The 21,092-nt window shown below is 35.2% G+C and overlaps 1 protein-coding gene across 10 annotated transcripts in view; it reads left to right on the forward strand.

Annotated features, from left to right (window-relative positions):
* BCAS3 (BCAS3 microtubule associated cell migration factor) overlaps window positions 1-21,092 on the forward strand; it is a 619,432-nt gene that overhangs the window by 205,420 nt on the left and 392,920 nt on the right. For all 10 annotated transcript variants that reach the window (XM_030295988.1, XM_030295991.1, XM_030295990.1 and 7 more), the window contains one exon: window positions 1,224-1,317. In XM_030295988.1, coding sequence (XP_030151848.1) covers window positions 1,224-1,317 — 94 coding nt within the window. The remainder of the gene's footprint in view (window positions 1-1,223; window positions 1,318-21,092) is intronic.

Consider the following 21,092-nt stretch of genomic DNA (forward strand, 5'->3'; position numbering starts at 1 on the left):
ATCATATGATCAGCAATCTGATTTCTAGGTTTGTATGCAAAAGAATTCAGAGCAGTATCTGGAAGCACTATTTACACACCCTCGTTCATTGCAGCATATTCACAGTAGCGAGGATATGGAAGCAATCCATATATCTATCACTAGGTGAATAGATAAAGAAAAATCTGGTATATACATACTATAATATTATGCAGCCTTGAAATAGAAGGAAATATTGTGACATATTACAACATTGACAAACCTTGAGGACATTTTGGTAAGGGAAGTAAAGCCATCACAAAAGTGTAAAAACTATATTCTTCCAGTTATTTTGACTCTCTAAAGTAGTCAAAATCATAAAAACAGAAAGTGGAAAAGTGGTTATCAATGGCTGGGGGGAGGGAAGAAGAAGAATCAGAGTGTAGTGGGTAGAGTTTCAGTGTTGCAAGATGGAAAAGTCCTAGAAATTTGTTACACAACAATGTGAGTATACTTAATGAACCGAACACTTAAAAATTGTTAAGATGATAATAAAGATCTATGCACAAAAAATTTGATATATCAGTAGCTTTACTGAATTGTAGGTTTGAGTCAGCAATAGGCAAGAAAATTAAAGCATTAGGATAGTAAAGGATGACAAAGCAGACATTTCTATATAATGGATTGCTGTAATGGTTACAGTACTATATAAAATCATTGAATTGTAAACATGAAATAGGTGACTTTTATGGTATGTAAAGTATACCTTTGTAAAGTTTTTCATACTAAAAGAAAAATTAACATTGCCTGTTTAGGATTAGTTCCTGATTTACTTCAGATTAAATTATTTATGTCTGAATATCATGATCCAGTAATGATCTAGTTGTAAGCAAACATTTTCCAGTAGGTCATAACATAATAAGAATTGTATGTTCCTGTCTTTGGATGAAGCTCTACAAAGCTGATTTTATGCTTTTTGTTTTTTTCTGAACCTCTACTTCAAGAAATTTTTGTCTCTGTCATCTACCGTAAAGCCCATCCACTGTTTTTAGAGTTTATATGATTGATCTTCTGGAGTATATTGTATCTTTTCCTCATTCCTAAAGTGGCATTCTCACCTTACAGTGACAATAATCTTCCAGTATAGTGGAAGCAATCATGCATACTTTTGGTCAGGGATATTGTAGTGTAGCTGTGTATATCTTCAGGCTCAGTAATTGGTGAGTAAAGTTTAATTTCCATTTTCCTTCTTTCTTTCTGTGAAGGTGCTTGTGAGCGAAGATTCTGACAGTGATGGTATCGTGGCCCACTTTCCTGCTCATGAGAAACCAGTGTGCTGTATGGCATTTAATACAAGTGGTATGTCCTTTTTCTTTCCATTTATGTCATGGGATTTCAACAAGTTTTTTTTTTTTTTGGAAATGGAAAATATGAAACATGGAATCTGACTTTTCATAATGTGTCAATGGGTATCAGAAAAGTAAGTAGACCTCAGTAAGTGGTTCTTGAGTGAGTGAATTTAAAATAAAAATTTAGGGGGGGGGCTAGGTGGCTCAGTCAGTTAAACATCCAAATTTGGCCCAGGTCATGATCTTGCAGTTCATGAGTTTGAGACCTGCATCAGGCTCTGTGCTGACAGCTCAGAGCCTGGAGCCCTCTTTGAGTTCTGTGTCTCCCTCTCTCTCTTTCCCTCCCCTGCTCACACTCTGTCTCTCAAAAATAAATAAACATTAAACAAAAATAAATAAAAATTTAGAAACCCACCAAGCATTAGTTTTGCTCTCAGTAAAGAGGTAATTGAATATCAGCAGTAGGTAAACTGTGCTATTGAGTTGCATTAATTTCTGTATTATAATTAAGCCAGGAACTTCAGTATTCCAGACTACATATTAATGTATGTAAGTGGCACTTTCCTTGTAATTTCAAATTTCTTTTTCACTTTCACATACAAGCGTATTATAAAGTATTTGCTTGTATTTTTCCCTGTGTTTTGGTAGTGGTTTTGTTTTTCTATTTATTCTTAAAGCATTTGATTAGGAGAGATGTTATAGTAATGTGGAACGTCCTACTACTTTTCATTTTTTTCTTCAAACTTTTTGTTATATAAAGTTTCAGACATAAAAATAGATTTAAAAGATAGTATAGTAATGACCCATGTATCACTACCTTGATTAAATAGGTGTTCACATTGCTGTGCATAATAAATAAATATATATATGTATAGGTATGTGTATACTTATGTATATGTACTTGTATACCCATGTATGTATAATAGATGTACATAAGTATATGTATTTTGTTGAATCATTTGAATGTAAGTTACTCATGTAATGACAACTTACCCACTACAAATTAATCATGGTTTCCTAAGAATAATGACCTTTTCCCATATAGCCAGATATTATATTGTAGTTTTGAAAGTTAACACATTATGTTATCTAATATCCAAGCCATAATTTAAAGTTTCCAATTATCTCAAAAATGTATCCTGCAAAATATATAATATGATATTATGTTGATCACATGGCTATGTTAGTAGACCTTCAAAATATCTACATATTGGAGATAGGTTTTTCTTATGGAGATTAGCAAGTAATCTGCAGAGCATTTTTTTGGCTTCATTTCTTTTTATCTATTAATTTTTTATTTTAGAGAGGGCAAGAGAACATGAGTGGGGGAGAGGGGCAGAGAGAGAGAGAGAGAGAGAGAGAGAGAGAGAGAGAGAGAATCTCAGGCCCAACAAGGGGCTCGATCCCATGACCCTGGGATCATGACCTGAGCTGAAATCAAGGGTCAGACACTCAACTGGCTGAAGCCACTTGGCTTCATTTCTGAAACAACTTTTTACTTAATAGTTGGATTATGTTGAAGCTTGGAGAATGGTGGTTTTTCTAATAATACCATGTTTTCTGCAAGATTAACTACTGTTCTATAAAAAAAAGTTTTCTCTCATCAACCAGGAATGCACCATAGTTCTCTTGTATGTGAAAGGCAGGATAAATACTTAATTCTTTCCCTTTACTTACCAATTTTCATTGTTAGGAGTTGGTTTAATACTTACAGTGGTGTAATTCCATTCCAGTGTAGTCATTTTTAAAATACTTTGTTTTTAAATAAAAGATAAAATTGCTCTTTTGCTTTGGGAGCTGAAATAGTCTTCATAAACTTACAGTCGTTTTAGATCTTATCCCTTTGGTTGATGGATCTGAAGAGATTGTCATTTTTATCTTATTCTGCAGAAATTATCCTATCAGTTAAAATTGATGGAAAGACCCATCTTTTTTTCCCTTTTCATCTTTTCAAATAAAGAATGATGGTAAGAGGATAATATAGAGCATTTTGAATAATCTTCCTTCTAATATCTTAGTCATTTTTGATAGAGAGGAAGATTTTTGTAGTGGTTGTTGATCAGTAGGATTGATTTAATTAATAAAGACAAAGATTTATGGAAATGCTTTGAATGTTATGGGAATTAAGTTAAATTTGAAGAAACAATCTGGAAGTTATGTCACTTACAGCACTCTACTTGGAGTAACCAGTATGACTCATTTTGATGGTCCATCTGTTATGTCAAATCTCCTTTGTATTAATGTATATTTCATATCTCCATAGTCAGAATGCTTTAGACATTGGAAGCTGTACTTTTTCCATCCTGTGGCTTTCCATTGTAACAAGAACGTACCACTTACCTTAAAGAATATTATAGTTATCTGTATCATTGTCTAGCAATTAATTCTAGAAAACCACAGTTTACTGGGATTTCATAATTTTGACATACATTTTTCATTTGATTTTATTTGAACTCCCAAATTTGTGTTTTTATGGTAATATTAAAAATTTTTATATTTATACCTCCTTTTTTGTGTTCCTAGAGCACTATTTGTATAACGCTATGATATAATTTATCTTGAAGTAATCATTTATTTAAATACTTGTCTTCCTACCTAACCTCTGAGTTCCAGTTTACATTATTAGGGTTCACTCTTGGTGTTGTACATTCTGTCAATTTTGGCAAATATGTAATGACATATATCCACCATTATACAGAGTAGGTTCACTGCCCTAAAAATCCCCTTTGCTCTACCAGTTCATCCCTACCTTCCTCAACCCCTGGCAACCAGTGATCTTTTTTACTGTTTCCATAGTTTGTTTCATTTTCCAGAATGTCACATAGTTAGAATCTTACTGTATATAGTCATTTCAGATTGACTTCCTTCAATTACTAATAAGCATTTAAAGCTCCTCCATGTCTTTTCATGCCTTGATTACTCATTTCTTTTTAGTGCTGAATAACATTCCATTGTGTGGACATACCATAGTTTATTTGCCATTTGTGTATCTTCTTTGATGAGGTGCTTGTTCAGATCTTTTTTCCATTTTTTGATTGGGTTGTTCATTTTTAAATTGTTGACTTTTAAGAGTTCTTTGTATATTTTCGATAGCAGTCTTGTATTAGGTGTTTTGTAAATATTTTTTCCAAGTCTATGGCTTGTCTTCTTATTCTCTTGAAAGTATTTTTAAAAATGAGAATTATTTAATTTTAATGAAGTCTGAGTTATCAATTATTTCTTGTCTAGATCATTCCTTTGGTGTGTATGTAACATTTTAAAATATACAAATTGATGTTCTTCTGTTGTATTCTTAGTTCAATTTCACATTGGATGTTGTAATTTCTTGGAGGGAAGATCTTTATATGAGAACTATTTTATGAGTTTTAGGATCTCTTTCATTTTTTTCTTGAATTTCAAATGAAGCTTCTTAACCTCAGTCTAAGATCTGGAAGGTTTATGGATAGAATTCAGAGAGTATGTGAACTTAGGAAAAAAATTACATCTTTATTTTCTCTAATCTCTGATGAAAATTTCCTTCACTTATGAAAATGTAAAATAAAATAGTGAAGTATTAGCTGTACTCCTGAGTTTATGAACAAATAAAAATAATAGATGTTTCCACATCATTTCTATCTTATTTACATAATTCTCCCAGTATTGCTTATGGTTCAAAATTATAGTAGGTACTGTATTTTAATATATAACAAAAAAAAACCTAAAAAAAAAGACATACACTGTATGTCAATTTTTATTTTTTTTTATTTTTTTTTATATGAAATTTATTGTCAAATTGGTTTCCATACAACACCCAGTGCTCATCCCAAAAGGTGCCCTCTTCAATACCCATCACCCACCCTCCCCTCCCTCCCACCCCCCATCTTGAGAAAGTCGGGATAGAAGGAACATACTTAAAGATCATAAAAGCCATTTATGAAAAGCCCACAGCTAACATCATCCTCAACGGGGAAAAACTGAGAGCTTTCTCCCTGAGATCAGGAACACGACAGGGATGCCCACTCTCACCGCTGTTGTTTAACATAGTGCTGGAAGTTCTAGCATCAGCAATCAGACAACAAAAGGAAATCAAAGGCATCAAAATTGGCAAAGATGAAGTCAAGCTTTCACTTTTTGCAGATGACATGATATTATACATGGAAAATCCGATAGACTCCACCAAAAGTCTGCTAGAACTGATACATGAATTCAGCAAAGTCGCAGGATACAAAATCAATGTACAGAAATCAGTTGCATTCTTATACACTAACAATGAAGCAACAGAAAGACAAATAAAGAAACTGATCCCATTCACAATTGTATGTCAATTTTTAAAATCTTATGTATTTTACTTTGTCTTAAAAATATATTATTCTGAGAAAGATGTTCCTAGGCTTTACCATATTGCTTAAAAGGTTCATGGCACTAGAATGTTTAGGATCCTGTTAATCAAAAAGTTTTATGCTCCCTAGAGACTCCATTCACATTACCTGGCTCAGTCTTTGTGATTAAGTTAACAAGGGACAGTCCTTACTCATGGCATCTACTGGTGTGATAGGGACTTAAAGCAAGGAAGGAAAATCCTTTGTGGAGTAAGGACAGAATGCTAGGAGATGAATATTTACTTGGTTTCGACTATTGGGGAAAGTTCTTCAAAAGAAGTCAATTCTAAATTGGAACTTAAAAGATGATTAGTTAGGAAATAATGATTCTGTGTCTGGTATATAAATAAATATTAGTTGAATGAATGAGGCAAGAAAAATATGGCATATTTGACATAGATTGTGAAGCAGGGTCTATACAGTGGACTCATCTGTTTATTATGTGGCAGATACATTTTTCAGTGTATCATCATTTCTGCAGCATTTTATAAATGCTTTGTACATGTTTAAATATTTGAATTAAATGGAGGATTCATAACTCAGCAACCACTCACAAAATTGGTTTGCAAAATCTTTCATAGAAGATAGTGGAGATTTCATGCAACTGCTTGCAATTCATCTTAGTTATTTACTGTTCAGCTCTGAGTGTCTTTGCTATTTAGAGTATGACTGTTATTGCTTGAGTATAAGCAAGTGTATCTATAAAAGATTCAATTCTCAGTGATTTGAAAGCCTTGACTTTTTTTTTTTTTAAGCTGGTCACTATCTGAATTGTTAGTTATAGAATGATATTGGGTTTAGCTGTGGCTGCTAACTATTACCCAGCTCCTATGTGACATTTTATTTTACTTGTCTAGTTTCTGTATTATATTGCTTGTTTTATCCTAACCTTCTCAAATTGAGAATGCATATGACATGTTTGAAGCAAGAGGCTGCATTGCCCTTTGTAAATGCATGGATTCCTTAGTAATTGGTATTTTTCCCCTGTAGTTATTTACGTTATAGTTTAAAAAAATATTTTTGGGAGAGCAAATGATGTATTTTCTATTGATCTTTAAATCCTCCTATGTTATAAAATGATACATTTTCTGCTCTCTGGTTGAAAAAGTTTTATTAGCTTCTGAACTTTTATTAATTGGTATTTTTTAGAAAGGTGTGTAATTTAAATGGGCATTAAAACAGTACTTATAATTTTTTACTTAAATTGATCTTTTCAAAATACAACTTGTAGATCCTCTAGTAACACCTTCCAGTTTTTCTTTAACATGTATCCATACATATTTCTAAATTTATTTATACCAATAAGTTTTAACTGTTTTGCTCCTCCAATAATTCTCTTATTTAGTTAAAGGCTTTTTCATGGGGTATGTAGTGTGGCCAATAATAACAGTAGTGCTTGTTAGAATACTTTTTACAAGTTTAGGGAAGTTCATTAAAAAATAAGCAGAACAAAACATAGCAATGTTTATTGTGTGTTTTTGTTTTTAAACCTGATCATTCTGTAACCACTTTACCTGAACATATCCCCGTTATGCTTAACAATATAAATAAATTTCTTAGTCTTTTTTTTTTTTAGAGAGGCATATTTTCCGATGACAGAATTATTAAGATGTCCTAGACATACATCAGGATTCAAGGAGAAAACCAGACCTGTTGTCCACCTTCTGAGAAATTTTAAAAACAATGTAAAATGTACATGATGAAATAACAGTCCAAAGTGAATTAAGGAGAAAATGTAGGTTGTTTGGGTGGTATGCAGTTCGGTTTTGTATGGGACCTATTCAGCAAAGAAATTAAGGGATGCCATTAAATAGCGTTGTGAAACTTTTAGTTCAGCAGCTGCATTCAGTTTGTTTTTCAATTTATCCTTCCCATTCTTGTTTATTAGCTGTGACTCTGAGTCCTGAATTAAAACAAATATTTTAATGGCAACATTTATGATATGGTTTGAAGTGCCAGAGAGGCCTCCGGTGCTTAGATCTGGGTAGGTTCAATATGGGTGGTGTAAATTTGTTGGTTTCAGTGATTTAGATACACAATGAGTAACATTTTCTCAGGAGCTTTTTTTTAAATTAATAAACTCCAATTTTGGGGGGGCAGTTTCAGGTTCACAGCACAATTGGAAAGTACAGAAAACTCTCATATAATCCGGCCCTCACTCCAAACCTCCTACACTATTGACATTTAACACCACAGTGGTAGATTTGTTACAGTTGATGAACATATATTGACCTGATCATTATCAACCAAAGTCTGTAGTTTACATGACTTGTAAACTTGGTGTTCATATATTCTCTGTGTTTTGACAAATTAATATTGACATATATCTACCTTTATAGTATAATACAGGATAGTTCCATTGCCTAAATGTTTTTCATCATGTTTGGGATGTTATTATTTCTTTAAACATTCTTTCTACCTTTTTTTCCCTCTTTTCTCCTTCTAGGACTCCTGCTACTCACAGATTAATCTTGGTGGTGTCTAATAGGTCTCTGGGGCTCTATTCATTTTTCTTCTTCTTTTTTCCCCAAACTCGATAATCTCAGTTGATTTCTTCTGCCAGGTTCAAAACCACGATTTGAGCCCCCCTATTGAATTTTTTATTTTAGTTATTGTACTTTTGAGCTCTGGAATTTCTATTTGTTTCCTTTTTTTATAGTATTATCTCTTTATTGATATCCTTTGCTTGGTGAGACATTGTTCTCATACTTTCCTTTAATCCTTTTAACATGCTTTCTCTGCATCCATGCTGGCATTTGGTATTATTGCCACTTTTTAATTTTATAAATACTAGATGGGGACTTCTGTAAGAGAGGTCATTTGGAAATCTTTTTTCCCAGTCAGAAGTTTGTATTTTTATCTTTCTAACAGAGTCTTTTGCAGAGCAAAATTGTTTACTTTTTGTCAAATCCAATAAAAAATATATCAGTTGTGTTTTTGTGTTCCTGCCTAAGAAATGTGCACCAGTCTGGGGCCTGAAGATTTTTCTCCTATGTGATTTTCTGATAGTTTTCTAGTTTTACATTTTGTATTTAAATTTATTTTTATTATTTTTTTTGTTTTTATTATTATTTTAATATTTATTTTATTTTTGAGAGAGAGAGAGAAGGAGGAGCAGAGAGAGAGGGAGACAGAGGATCTGAAGTGGGCTCCATGCTGACAGCAGAGAGCCTGATGCAGGGCTCGAGCTCACAAACCAAGAGATTATGACCTGAGCTTAAGTTGGATGTTCAACTGACTGAGCCACCCTACATTTTATATTTAAATTTATGATCCAAATTCATTGTTATTTTTTGTATAATGTATCGGATTAGGTCATGGTTATTATTTTTTGGCTTATGGATATCCAGTTGATACTTTATTATTTTTTCAAAATTCCATTCTTTCTCGGATGAGTTTCTTTTGTACTTTTTCATTAAAGTAACATACTTCTGTTGGCTATTTCTGGATTCTCTGATGAAGACGACTTTTTAGCTATTTTCTGTATGGGAATATCTGTATTTTGCCCATAATTTTCAGGCATGTTTCGACTAGATAGTTTTTGACAGTTACTTATTAATTTTTCAGCAGCGGTCAACACTCTTACTTTGTTCACAGCTTTTAGTATTATTACTCTTGATCCTCTTGATTAGTTGGGTACAGAGTTGAATTTTTGGGGGGCAGCATTCTAATCTGTAGCGTCAGCTCACTGAAAATTTTTGAAAAGGTTGCTGTGTTCTCCTTGCCTTCACATATTGTGGGTTCCTCTTCCTCCGGCTGTTGTTCTGCCTGATGTAAGAGCTACTATTTTTATTTATGTTTTTTTGTATTGAACTTTGAGATAGATTTTTTTAAAACTCTGGGGTTTTTCTGTTTTGTTTATTGGTTTTGTTTTTTTATAGGGTTAAAACAGCAGTCTCTTTTGATTTTACAAATTCAACCCAAAATCCTCTTTGCTGGTCGTTTGAGTGGGTAAAATGTTCTCAGGGACCCTAAATTTAGGCAGTAACCTGTGTACATATATTAGCTTGGGCTGCTGTAACCAAATCCCATAGATGTAGTAGCTTAAACAACAAAACCTTTTTTCTCACAGTTATGAATGCTAGAAGTCTGAGATGAAACTTCCAGCTGATTTGGTTTCTAGTGAGGTCTTTCGTCCTGACTAACAAACAGTCACCTTCTCAATGTGTCTTCACATGTCCTTTCTTTGGTGCAAGGAAGTGGGGACAGAGAAAAAGAGCTAGTTCTGTGGTGTGTGTGTGTGTGTGTGTGTGTGTGTGTGTGTGTGTGTGTGTCTTTTAAATTGAAGTATCATCAACATACAATGTTATATTAGTTGCAGGTGTATAACATCTTGATTTGACAATTCTATACATTAGTTGGTGCTCACTATAATAAATGCAGTCACTATCCGTCACCACACAATGTTATTACAATAGTATTGGCTATATTCCCTAAGCTGTACTTTTCATCTCCCTGACTTATTTATTTTATAACTAGAAGTTTGTACCTCTTAACTTTTATCCATTTTGCCCATCCCCCTTACCTACCCTCTGGCAACCATCAGTTTGTTCTCTATATTTAAGAGTCTGGGTTTTTTTTGTTTGTTTTTGTTTATTTGTTCATTTGTTTCACTTTTTAGATTCTACATTTAAGTGAGATCATATGGTTTTATCCTTCTCTGTCTTATTTCACTTAGCATAATACCTTCTAGGTCCATCCATGTTATTGTAAATGGCAAAATCTCATTCTCTTTTATGGCTGAATAATATTCCTTATTTTATATGTAAATATATATAACATCTTTATCCATTCATCTATCAGTGGACATTTGGGTGGCTTCCATATCTTGGCTATTATAAATAATGCTACAGTAAACATAGGGGTGCATATATCTTTTTGAATTAGTATTTTTGTTTTCTTTGGGTAAATACCCAGTAGTGGTATTACTAGATCATATGGTTGTTTTAATATTAATTTTTTTTAGGAACTTCCATATTGTTTTTCATAGCTGTTACACCAATTTACCTTTCCCTCCAATAGCGTACAAGGGTTTGTGGTGTCTCTTCTTATCAGGACACTAATCATACCAGATCAGGGTCTCAGCCAATGACCTAATTGAAACTTAATTACTTCCTTAGAGACCCCATCTTCAAATATAGCCTGGGTTTTTAGAGTTTCAATATATGAATGTGAGGGCTGCACAGATATTTAATTCATAATAGTACATATATAGAATCATTTGGTTACTCTTAGTTTTTAAAAGACTCTTATTTGGTCGTAGTCCAATTCTGGGTTATTCTGTTTGTGATTATTGTATCATACTTTTTCCATGTGTTTAGTTTCATTTTAAGATAAATATTTTAGGGGCGCCTGGGTGGCTCAGTCGGTTAAGCGTCCGACTTCAGCTCAGGTCATGATCTCATGGTCCGTGAGTTCGAGCCCCGCGTCGGGCTCTGGGCTCATGGCTCAGAGCCTGGAGCCTGCTTTGGATTCTGTGTCTCCCTCTCTCTCTGCCCCTCCCCCGTTCATGCTCTGTCTCTCTCTGTCTCAAAAATAAATAAACGTTAAAAAAAAATTAAAAAAAAAATAAAAAGATAAATATTTTATAAGAAATGTTAAATGTTAATGATCTCTTCATCTTGTAGTGTGTTGTCCAAAAGTATATAGCCTGGCACAACTTTACTGCTTTAACCTGTTCTTCTACCTTTCCTTCCAACATTTAGCCATACTGTTTTTCAGCTCCTTAAACATTTTACATCACTTTTCCTCCACCTGAAATCCTCTTTTGCCTGGGCAACTCTTATTTATCTCTCGAGTCCCATTTTTTATGTATTATTTTGTGAAGACCTACATGACCCTAAACAAAATATCATGTTCTCCCCGCCCCCACCTTGCTGCTTAATTGGGCAAGTAACTTAATATGCTTGGATCCCCCCTAGTACTTCAGTTTTCTCATCAATGAAATGAGAGGGTGATAATGGTATCCAAAACAATACCCAAAACATAGGGTCACCTCCAAAAATTTAGCTGTTGCTGTTTTCATTATTATTAACTTCCCTCATCCTAGTTTAAATTTTATACCCATTTAAGAGTATTCTTTCAACATGTTTTCTGCTATAGATAAGCTTTTACTTCATACCCAGGTATTTATTATTAGCCTGGTAATTTTCACATAATTAATAAGTAAACACTGAATAATTACACTTACTATTTTTTTCTATAATTATTATTATTATGAAAAAAACCATGGCAGGGCAGAGATAAGGCACTAATTCAATGTAATTACTCATTTGTTGAATAAAACTCAGTTATTTCTAATTTGTAGTTTGAATGAGAATTGTCTTTTTCCCTATGAATTGTAGGAGTGATCCTTGATGCCAAATTGTATAAAATGAAGAAACATATCACACATCCTTAAGATTGAAATATGTAACATATATTAAAAATATCTTGTGGAAATTAAATCATATTTGTGTAACTAAGTAAACTAGATTGGGGTATTAAGTATATTACCTTTGACATAAAAGAAGATAAGCATTTTTATTAATCAAATTGGAAATTAGAAACATAAAAAAGAAATTCTTGGGGTGCCTGGGTGGCTTAGTCGGTTAAGCATCTGACTCTTGATTTTGGCTGAGGTTATGATCTCCCAATACATGAGTTCAAGCCCCGCCCATGTCAGGCTCTGCACTGACAGCATGGACCTGCTTAGGGATTCTCTCCTTCTCTCTCTGCTCCTCCTCTGCTTGCTCTCTCTCTCAAAATAAATAAACATTAAAAAAAAAGAAAAGGAAATTCTCAACTCTCTGCAGTAAGCCTGACATTTCTAAAACAGACCTGTTGTCTTTAATTTGGTAAATAATTGATCTATTTTCCAGAGGCATTATTTCTGCCAGCTGAGTAGCTGAGAGCTGTGAAGTACAGCACATCTACATTTTAAATAATTGCCCTTCCTTGGCAGAGAAATTGCTTTTCCATCCATTAATAAGAGGAAAATTAATGTTGGGTCTGTAGTAAAGTAGATTAAACATGTATCCCTTTGGATGCTTGACTGCATCTTTAACAGACTTGAAATTTTTCTGGTTACTTAAATGTTGTATATTGAAAGGTGATGGTGGTCGTGGGTTAATCATTAAAAAAGTTTAGGTTGGATTTTTTTTTCTTTTGCACAGAGTTTCTCCCATTGATCACAGTAAGTGGTCAGAAAAATACCTTGTCTTGATTTTTGCTAACATCTATAATGCCTCACAGATTTATAGAATTATGTGGCTTCTGAGTTTTCCTCTCATCCAACAGCTTCTGGTTTATTACTGCCAGTCATTTATACTATATCACTAATAATTCAAAGGCAGCTTGAAGAGTTTATTGCTTTTTTTCCCCTAAGAAGGGGATGTTTCCATTATAGATTTGTAATTACTCTCCTCTGTCGTCATCTTGCAAAATGACATATCTTACTCACATAATGGATTACTCCCTAAAGGATTTGTTCTTTTTGCTCTCTGTTCATTGTGGCACAGGCCTTATATGAGAGTTAGTGGTAACTTTTCAGGTTTGACTTATCATAAAGTACAGTAGGCATCATAATTTCGGGCCCATGCTGGTATTGTGGTCCCACCAAAATGTTTAATTCCTTTTAAAAGCAAAAAAATAATAATAATAGTAATAAACTTTTAAGCTAATGGAATACTTTAATATATTTTTAAAACCAGCAACTGTAATTATAAAATATAATTGTAAATATTTTTTTTCATGGAAGAGGAGGTCCATAAAGGCAAAATTGCCCAGGGCCCATGAAAGTCCTAATGTAGCCCCAGGTCCTGGGTATCCATTAGTAAGGAAGAGCCCTTCTCTTTCCCCACCACCATTGCCACAGTATTTCTAGTTAATTAAACAGAGATGCCCAATTCACACTAAATGAACTAATGAAAGATGTGAATACATACATTGGCATACTATGAAAAATGAGGTACATGCATACGCAAACACACACACACTTGTAACACTATAGCTACCCATAACAGATGTAACTATAACAGTACTAAATTTTGAAGAACGTAAAGAATATCTGTAGCCAAGTACATACATGCAAAGTAGCCAAGGGTGAATTAAACTTTTTCTTATCAGGACAACTTTAGTGGTTGTTAAGCAGTGAAGTACTTGAATATTTATTGTCCCTTCTGCTTTCCTGTCTTCTGGAATGCTCTGGCCCTCCCCCAGATTCAGGCTTGTTTCAGTGTTCTCATTCAGATTTGTTTATACTCTTGCCATGCATTATTTTGAACAGTACTTTGAAAACAGTGAAAATATGTCTCAAAAACACATATTTGAAAACACATATTTCAAAGGACATATATTACATCCAGTCGGGTGGGTACCTATGGTGGGAAGGGATGGGAATGAGGACTGGGTGCAGGAATGGAGGATGAATAGGAGAATGTAAAAAACAGTAGGCCGTGTTAGTATTCAGAATTAATATAATGGGTGTTACAAAGTCTTTAGGGTACCAACAGTATAGAAAAAAATAAAATTCGTGGGACGTGGGTGGCTCAGTCGGTTAAGCATCCGACTTCGGCTCCAATCGTGATCTTGCAGTTCATGAGTTCAAGCCCCGTGTCGGACTCTGTGCTGGCAGCTCAGAGCCTGGATCCTGCTTCAGTTTCTGTGTCTTGCTGTCTCTGCCCCTCCCCCTGCTCACACTCTCCCACTGTCTCTCAAAAATAAGTAAACATTAAACATTTAAAAAATGGTAAAATTATTCTTCTCTAATTTAAAATGAACTAATCTTTTGGTTTTCCTTTTGTTGCTTTGATGGTTTCAGGGAAGTTTCTGATGGTTATTGTTTTGGTCTCTTTTTTCAAATCCTATCTTTTTGATGGGCTAAGAAGCCACTACACTAATCTGTGTAGATATAGATGTATAGAGTTAGGTTGTGCAACAAATGCCTACCTGCTCAGAAATCTTTGTTATGTGTTAGCGGTTGTTCTTATAAATACTCTTTCTGAAACATAATTAAGGAGTAATGTTTTGAAGTAGATCAGATAGGTAAAGAAAACTAATTTACAGAGACACTTGGTAATTTGCTAATATTTGATATATTTGCAAATATACCCAAAATAAAAATGCTAAATGATGAAAATTTTTATTTTTCATCTAATACTTTTTTGTTCTATAGTTCTTTCTTTTTAAAAAAAAAGATTTTATTTTTTTTAAGTAATATCTACACCTAACATGGGGCTGGAACTTACAACCCTAAGATCAAGAGTTGCAGGAACCACTGACTGAGCCAGTCTGATGCCCCTGTTACATAGTTTCTGATCTCCACTACTAGAAACTTGATTGAAGTCTGTTATACTGTCATATATGTGCTCTGGAATACATGATTTGTGGTGCTTTGACCACCCATTTGGCCAAGCTACACATCTGAGACTCATTGACCTCTTTCTTGACTCCTCACTATGTATCTATATTTCTTATACATCCCTGTCTGGCTGCTGTGTTTTTAGAGTTTATTGTATTTACCCCATCCCACCCCATAGGGGTAGGATTTTAACTTTCTTTCTTTTTTTTTTTTCCCCTTTTGGAATTTTTATTGGAATTGTATTGAAAGTGTAGGTCCATTTGGGATAGAGAGATGGTATCTTTACAATATTGGGTATTTTTATCCACAAACATAGTATATCCTTCCATTTATTAAGTTGTCTTTTAACATCTTGCAATATAGTATATCCTTCCATTTATTTAGTTGTCTTTTAGCATCTTGCAATAAAAATTTATAGTTTCTACATAAAGGATTTGCCCATCTTTGTATTAGAATTGTTCTTAGGAGCCTTTCTTTCTTTTTCTTTTTCACATTAACAGGTATTATTATTATTATTATTATTATTATTATTATCATTCTCAAGTTAGTTAACTTTATAAAGCGTAGTCTTGGCTTCTGAAGTAGAACACAGTGATTAATCTCACATGTGACACCCAGTGCTCATCCCAAAGAGTGCCCTCCTTAATGCCCGTCACCCATTTAACCCACTCATTCATGGATTTTTAAGTTTCTAACTACTGTGTTTACATTCACTGTGTGTAAAACCACCAATTTTACTCTTACCCTTATTTTTGTTTTGGTTTATATTCATTTTTATTGAACTGTAGCTTACATAAAGTAGATTGCATAAATGTTAAGTGTCTAGCTTGGTGTACACACACACACACACACACACACCTACCTGTATAAGCTCTACCCAGAAAATTTAAATGTTCTGTTTTACACATCCCTGAAGCACACTGAATGGCATTCCTTTGGAAATACTTAATTTCCAAATTTACCTTTCAATTTATATTTTATAGTCCTAATACATAGAATATCTGTTCCAAACTGACTGATCTGCACGACATCCTCTTTACTTCTTCAGCCTTCTGCCATTTGGTCATATTTCACTTTCTTCTCCCTTCCATCTGTCTACCGAATTCCTTTTAACCTCAATTTAAAATGTATTTAATTTTGAACTTCTAGCAGTGATTGTCTGTGATAGTTGTGTGTATGTGTGTCTGTGCCTGTAATTTGTCTTTGAGGATAGAATCTTGTATTGGTACATAATAAGGACAACACAAGCTGACACTTTTATCTTTAGACTTTTAAATCTGGTTTTCTCACTGTCTGTGGGCTTCAGTTATCATACCTGTTAATTGAAGTCAGTCATGCTATTTCTTATTTTTAAGATTTTTTAAAGCCCTTTTACTTTTTTTTTTAACATTTATTTATTTTTGAGAGGGACAGAGACAGAATGAGAGCTGGGGAGGGGCAGAGAGAGAGGGAGACACAGAATCTGAAGCAGGTTCCAGGCTCTGAGTTGTCAGCACAGGGCCCAATGCGGGCTCGAACTCATGACTTGTGAGAACATGACCCAAGTCGAAGTCCACCACTTAAGCAACTGAGCCACCCAGGCGCCGCAACATTTTTTTTTTTTAATGTTAACAGTTGGCATTAAAAAATTGTTTTTAATCCAAGTTCGTTAACATATAGCATAATAATGGTTTCAGGAGTAGAATTTCATGATTCATCACTTACATATAACACCTAGTGCTCATCCCAACAAGTGCCCTTCTTAGTACCCATCACCCATTTAGTCCATCCCCCCACCCAACACCCCTCCAGAAGCCCTCAGTTTGTTCTCCGTATTTGAGTCTCATATGGTGTGCCTCCCTCTCCGTTTTTGTCTTATTTTCCCTTGCCTTCCCCTATGTTGATCTATTTTGTTTCTTAAATTACACATGAGTGAAATCATATGATATTTATCTTTCTCTGACCAACTTATTTCGCTTAGCATGATACACTCTAGTTCCATCCACGTAGTTGCAAATGGCAAGATTTCATTCTTTATGACTACCAAGTAATATTCCATTGTGTGTGTGTGCGCACGCACGTGTGTGTGTGCACGTGTGTGTGTATGCACGTGCACGCACACACTCACACAATCCATTCATCAGTTGACGGACATTTAGGCTCTTTCCATGATTTGGCTGTAGTTGATAGCACTGCTATAAACATTGGGGTGCATGTGCCCCTTCAAATCAGCATTTTTGTATTCTTTGGATAAATACCTAGTAGAGCAATTGCTAGGTCGTAGGGTAGTTCTATTTTTAATTTTTTGAGGAACCTCTATACTGTTTCCCATAGTGGCTGCACCAGTTTGCATTCCCACCAGCAGTGCAAAAGGGTTCCCTTTCCTCTGCATCCTCACCAACATCTGTTGTTGCCTGAGTTGTTAATGTTAGCCATTCTGACAGGTATGACGTGGTATCTGTGTCATTGTGGTTTTCATTTGTATTTCCCTGATAATGTGTGGTGTTGAGCATCTTTTCATGTGTCTGTTAGCCATGTGGATGTCTTCTTTGGAAAAGTGCCTCTTCATGTGTTTTGCCCATTTTTTTCACTGAGATTATTTGGTTTTTGGGTGTTCATTTTGATAAGTTCTTCATAGATTTTGGATACCAACCCTTTATCTGATACGTCATTTGAAAATATATTCTCCCTTTCCGTCGGTTGCCTTTTGGTTTTGCTGATTGTTTCCTTCGCCATGCAGAAGCTTTTTATTTTGATGAGGTCCCAATAGTTCATTTTTGCTTTTGTTTCCCTTGCCTCTGGAGACATGTTGAGTAAGAAATTGTTGCAGCCAAGGTCAAAGAGGTTTTTGCCTGCTTTCTCCTCAAGGATTTTGTTGGCTTCCTGTCTTACATTTAGGCCTTTCTTCCATTTTGAGTTTCTTTTTGTGTATGGTGTAAGAAAGTGGTCCAGGTTCATTTTTCTGCATGTTGCTGTCCAGTTTTGCCACCACTTGCTGAAGAGACTGTCTTTATTCCATTGAATATTCTTTCCTGCTTTCCTTTCTTTCTATTCTTTCCTCAAAGGTTAGTTGGCCATATGTTTCTGGATCCATTTCTGGGTTCTCTATTCTTTTCCATTGATCGAAGGGTCTGTTTTGTGCCAGTACCATACTGTCGTGATGATTACAGCTTTGTAACACGTCTTGAAGTCTGGGAGTGTGATTGCCTCCAGCTTTAGTTTTCTTTTTGAAGATTGCTTTGGCTATTTGGGGTCGTTTCAGGTTCCATACAAATTTTAGGATTGTTTGTTCTAGCTCTGTGAAGAATGCTGTTGTTATTTTGATATGGATTGCATTGAATATGTAGATTGTTTTGGGTAGTATTGACATTTTAACAATATTTGTTCTTCCTATCCAGGACCGTGGAATCTTTTTCCATTTTTTGTGTCTTCTTCAATTTCTTTCATAAATTTTCTGTAGTTTTCAGTGTATAGAGGAAAGCTCTCAGTTTTTCCCCATTGAAGATGATATTAGTGTTGGGTCTTTCATATATGGCTTTTATGATCTCGAGGTATGCTCCTTCTATCCCTACTTTTTAAAGGGTTTTTATCAAGAAATGATGCTGTATTTTGTCAAACGCTTTCTCTGAATCTATTGAGGTGATCATATGGTTCTTGTCCTTTTTTTTATTGATGTGATGAATCATACTGATTGTTTTATGGATATTGAACCAGCCCTGCATCCCAGGTATAAATCCTACTTGGTCATGGTGAATAATTTTTTAATGTATTGTTGGATCTGGTTGGCTAATATCTTGTTGAGGATTTTTGCATCCATGTTCATCAGGGAAATTGATCTGTAGTTCTTTTTAGTGGGGTCTTTGTCTGGTTTTGGAATCAAGGTAATGCTGGCTTCATAGAAAGAGTTCGGAAGTTTTCCTTCCATATCTATTTTTCGGAACAGCTTCAAGAGAATAGGTGTTAATTCTTCCTTAAATGTTTGGTAGAATTCCCCTGGAAAGCCATCTGGCCCTGGACTCTTGTTTTTTTGGGAGATTTTTGATTACTAATTCAATTTCTTTATTGGTTATGTCTATTTAAATTTTCTATTTCTTCCTATTTCAGTTTTGGTAGTTTATATGTTTCTAGGAATTTGTCAATTGCCCATTTTATTGGCATATAATTGCTCATAATATTCTCTTATTATTGTTTGTGTTTCTGCTGTGTTGGTTGTGATCTCTCCTCTTTCATTTTTTATTTTATTTATTTGGGTCCTTTCTTTTTCTTTTTGATCAAACTGGCTAGTGGTGTATCAATTTTGTTAATTCTTTCAAAGAACCAGCTTCTGGTTTCATTGATCTGTTCTACTGTTTCTTTTTTGGGGGGAGGGGGGTTCAATAGCATTGATTTCTGCTCTAATCTTTATTATTTCCTGTCTTCTGCTTGTTTTAGGTTTTATTTGCTGTTCTTTTTTCCAGCTCTTTAACATACAAAGTTAGGCTGTGTATCTGAGACCTTTCTTCCTTCTTTAGGAAGGCCTGGATTGCTATGTGCTTTCCTCTTATGAGTGCCTTTGCTGCATCCCAGAGGTTTTGGGCTGTGGTGTTATCATTTTCATTGGCTTCTATGTACTTTTTAATTCCCTCTTTAACTTCTTGGTTAGCCCATTCATGCTGCTTAGCTTACTGGGGTGGATTGTTGTGGGGCTTGTAGGTGTATATGCGCATGCATGGGAGGGGTGAAAATGGCATCACCCAGCTACCCAGTCTCTAGTATTGGAACTTTGTTCTCCCCAATCAGCAATTGTGCACCCATCCTTTGTCTCTGGCCTCTGTCTACTCCCTGCTTTTACACTGTCTGTGACCAAACCATCAGGTTGCCAGGAGGCATCTCCCTCTTGTGTTTTATCTCAGATGTGGCTGTGTTTCCCAGCCCCTCACTTCTGAAGGACTGCGGCTTTGACCCACTCAGATCCTCTGGGGGGAGAGTCTCACTGAGCAATGGCTGAGTGCCCACTGCACCCAGGAATGTTCGCAGGACCATGCTGATGCCAATGCCCAGAGACTGCAGTTGGGTGCCAGCCTGCCCCAGAAAAAGTTCACAAGATCATGTAGCAGCAGCATTTCAGGGATTATGGAAAATCGCAACACACATTTGGCACCAGGCTTCACCCTTAATGACCTTGTTCCATCACCAGTGAATGTGGTTGTTCTCTGGGGTCTGCTGGACCAGGTGGCCACACAGCTTCTACCAAATATCCTTCCAGCAGTGGAACTGCTTCTCCCCATGTAGCCTGAAGACCTTCTGGACCCCACTCTGCTCCTGGGGATTTGCCCTTCCCACCAGGGCACTGCCAGGTATTGAGCTGTAGAATTTCAGACTCTGTGCTCCCCCTGTTTATAGAGTCTTAATGTAATTTAAACCCTCTCCTTTCTCCTTTCTCCCTTTTTAGTTCAGTCCCTATGGCTGTTTCCACATTTCCACTTTCTCTCCAACTTCTTTTGTGTGTGTGGGGTGCTTTTCCCAAACTCTCCCCCCATCTCTGTCCTCTCTCCACAAGCAAAAACAGCTCCCTGCCCTCCATGGCTTCTCTCTCCCCCAGTTCACCTCTCTGTGCCACATACTTGCTGAGTTCTGTAGTTCAGGTTGTGCAGATTGTGTGTTAATCCTCAAATCAGTTTTCTAGGAATGCAGGTTTAATGTTGATCTGGCTATATTTCATGGATGCGAAATGCAAAAAAAACCTTCCATGCTGTTCTGCCATCTTGGCTTCTCTTCCCATTCAAATTTTAGAATTTTTGTTCCAGCTCTGTTAAGAATGCTGGTGTTATTTTGATTGGTATTGTATTGAATGTGCAGATTGCTTTGGGTAGTATTGACATTTTAACAATATTTGTTTTCTGATCCATGAACATGGAATGTTTCTCCATTTCTAGGTGTCTTCTTTACTTTTTTTCATAAGCTTTCTATAGTTTTCAGCGTACAGATCTTTTACTTCTTTGGTTAGGTTTATTCCTAGGTATTTTATGGTTTTTGGTGCAGTTGTAAATGGGATCGATTCTTTGATTTCTCTTCCTGCTGCTTCATTATTGGTGTATAGAAATGAACCAATTTCTATATGTTGATTTT

Source organism: Lynx canadensis, chromosome E1 (assembly GCF_007474595.2).
Source record: "Lynx canadensis isolate LIC74 chromosome E1, mLynCan4.pri.v2, whole genome shotgun sequence".
Taxonomy (NCBI): domain Eukaryota; kingdom Metazoa; phylum Chordata; class Mammalia; order Carnivora; family Felidae; genus Lynx; species Lynx canadensis.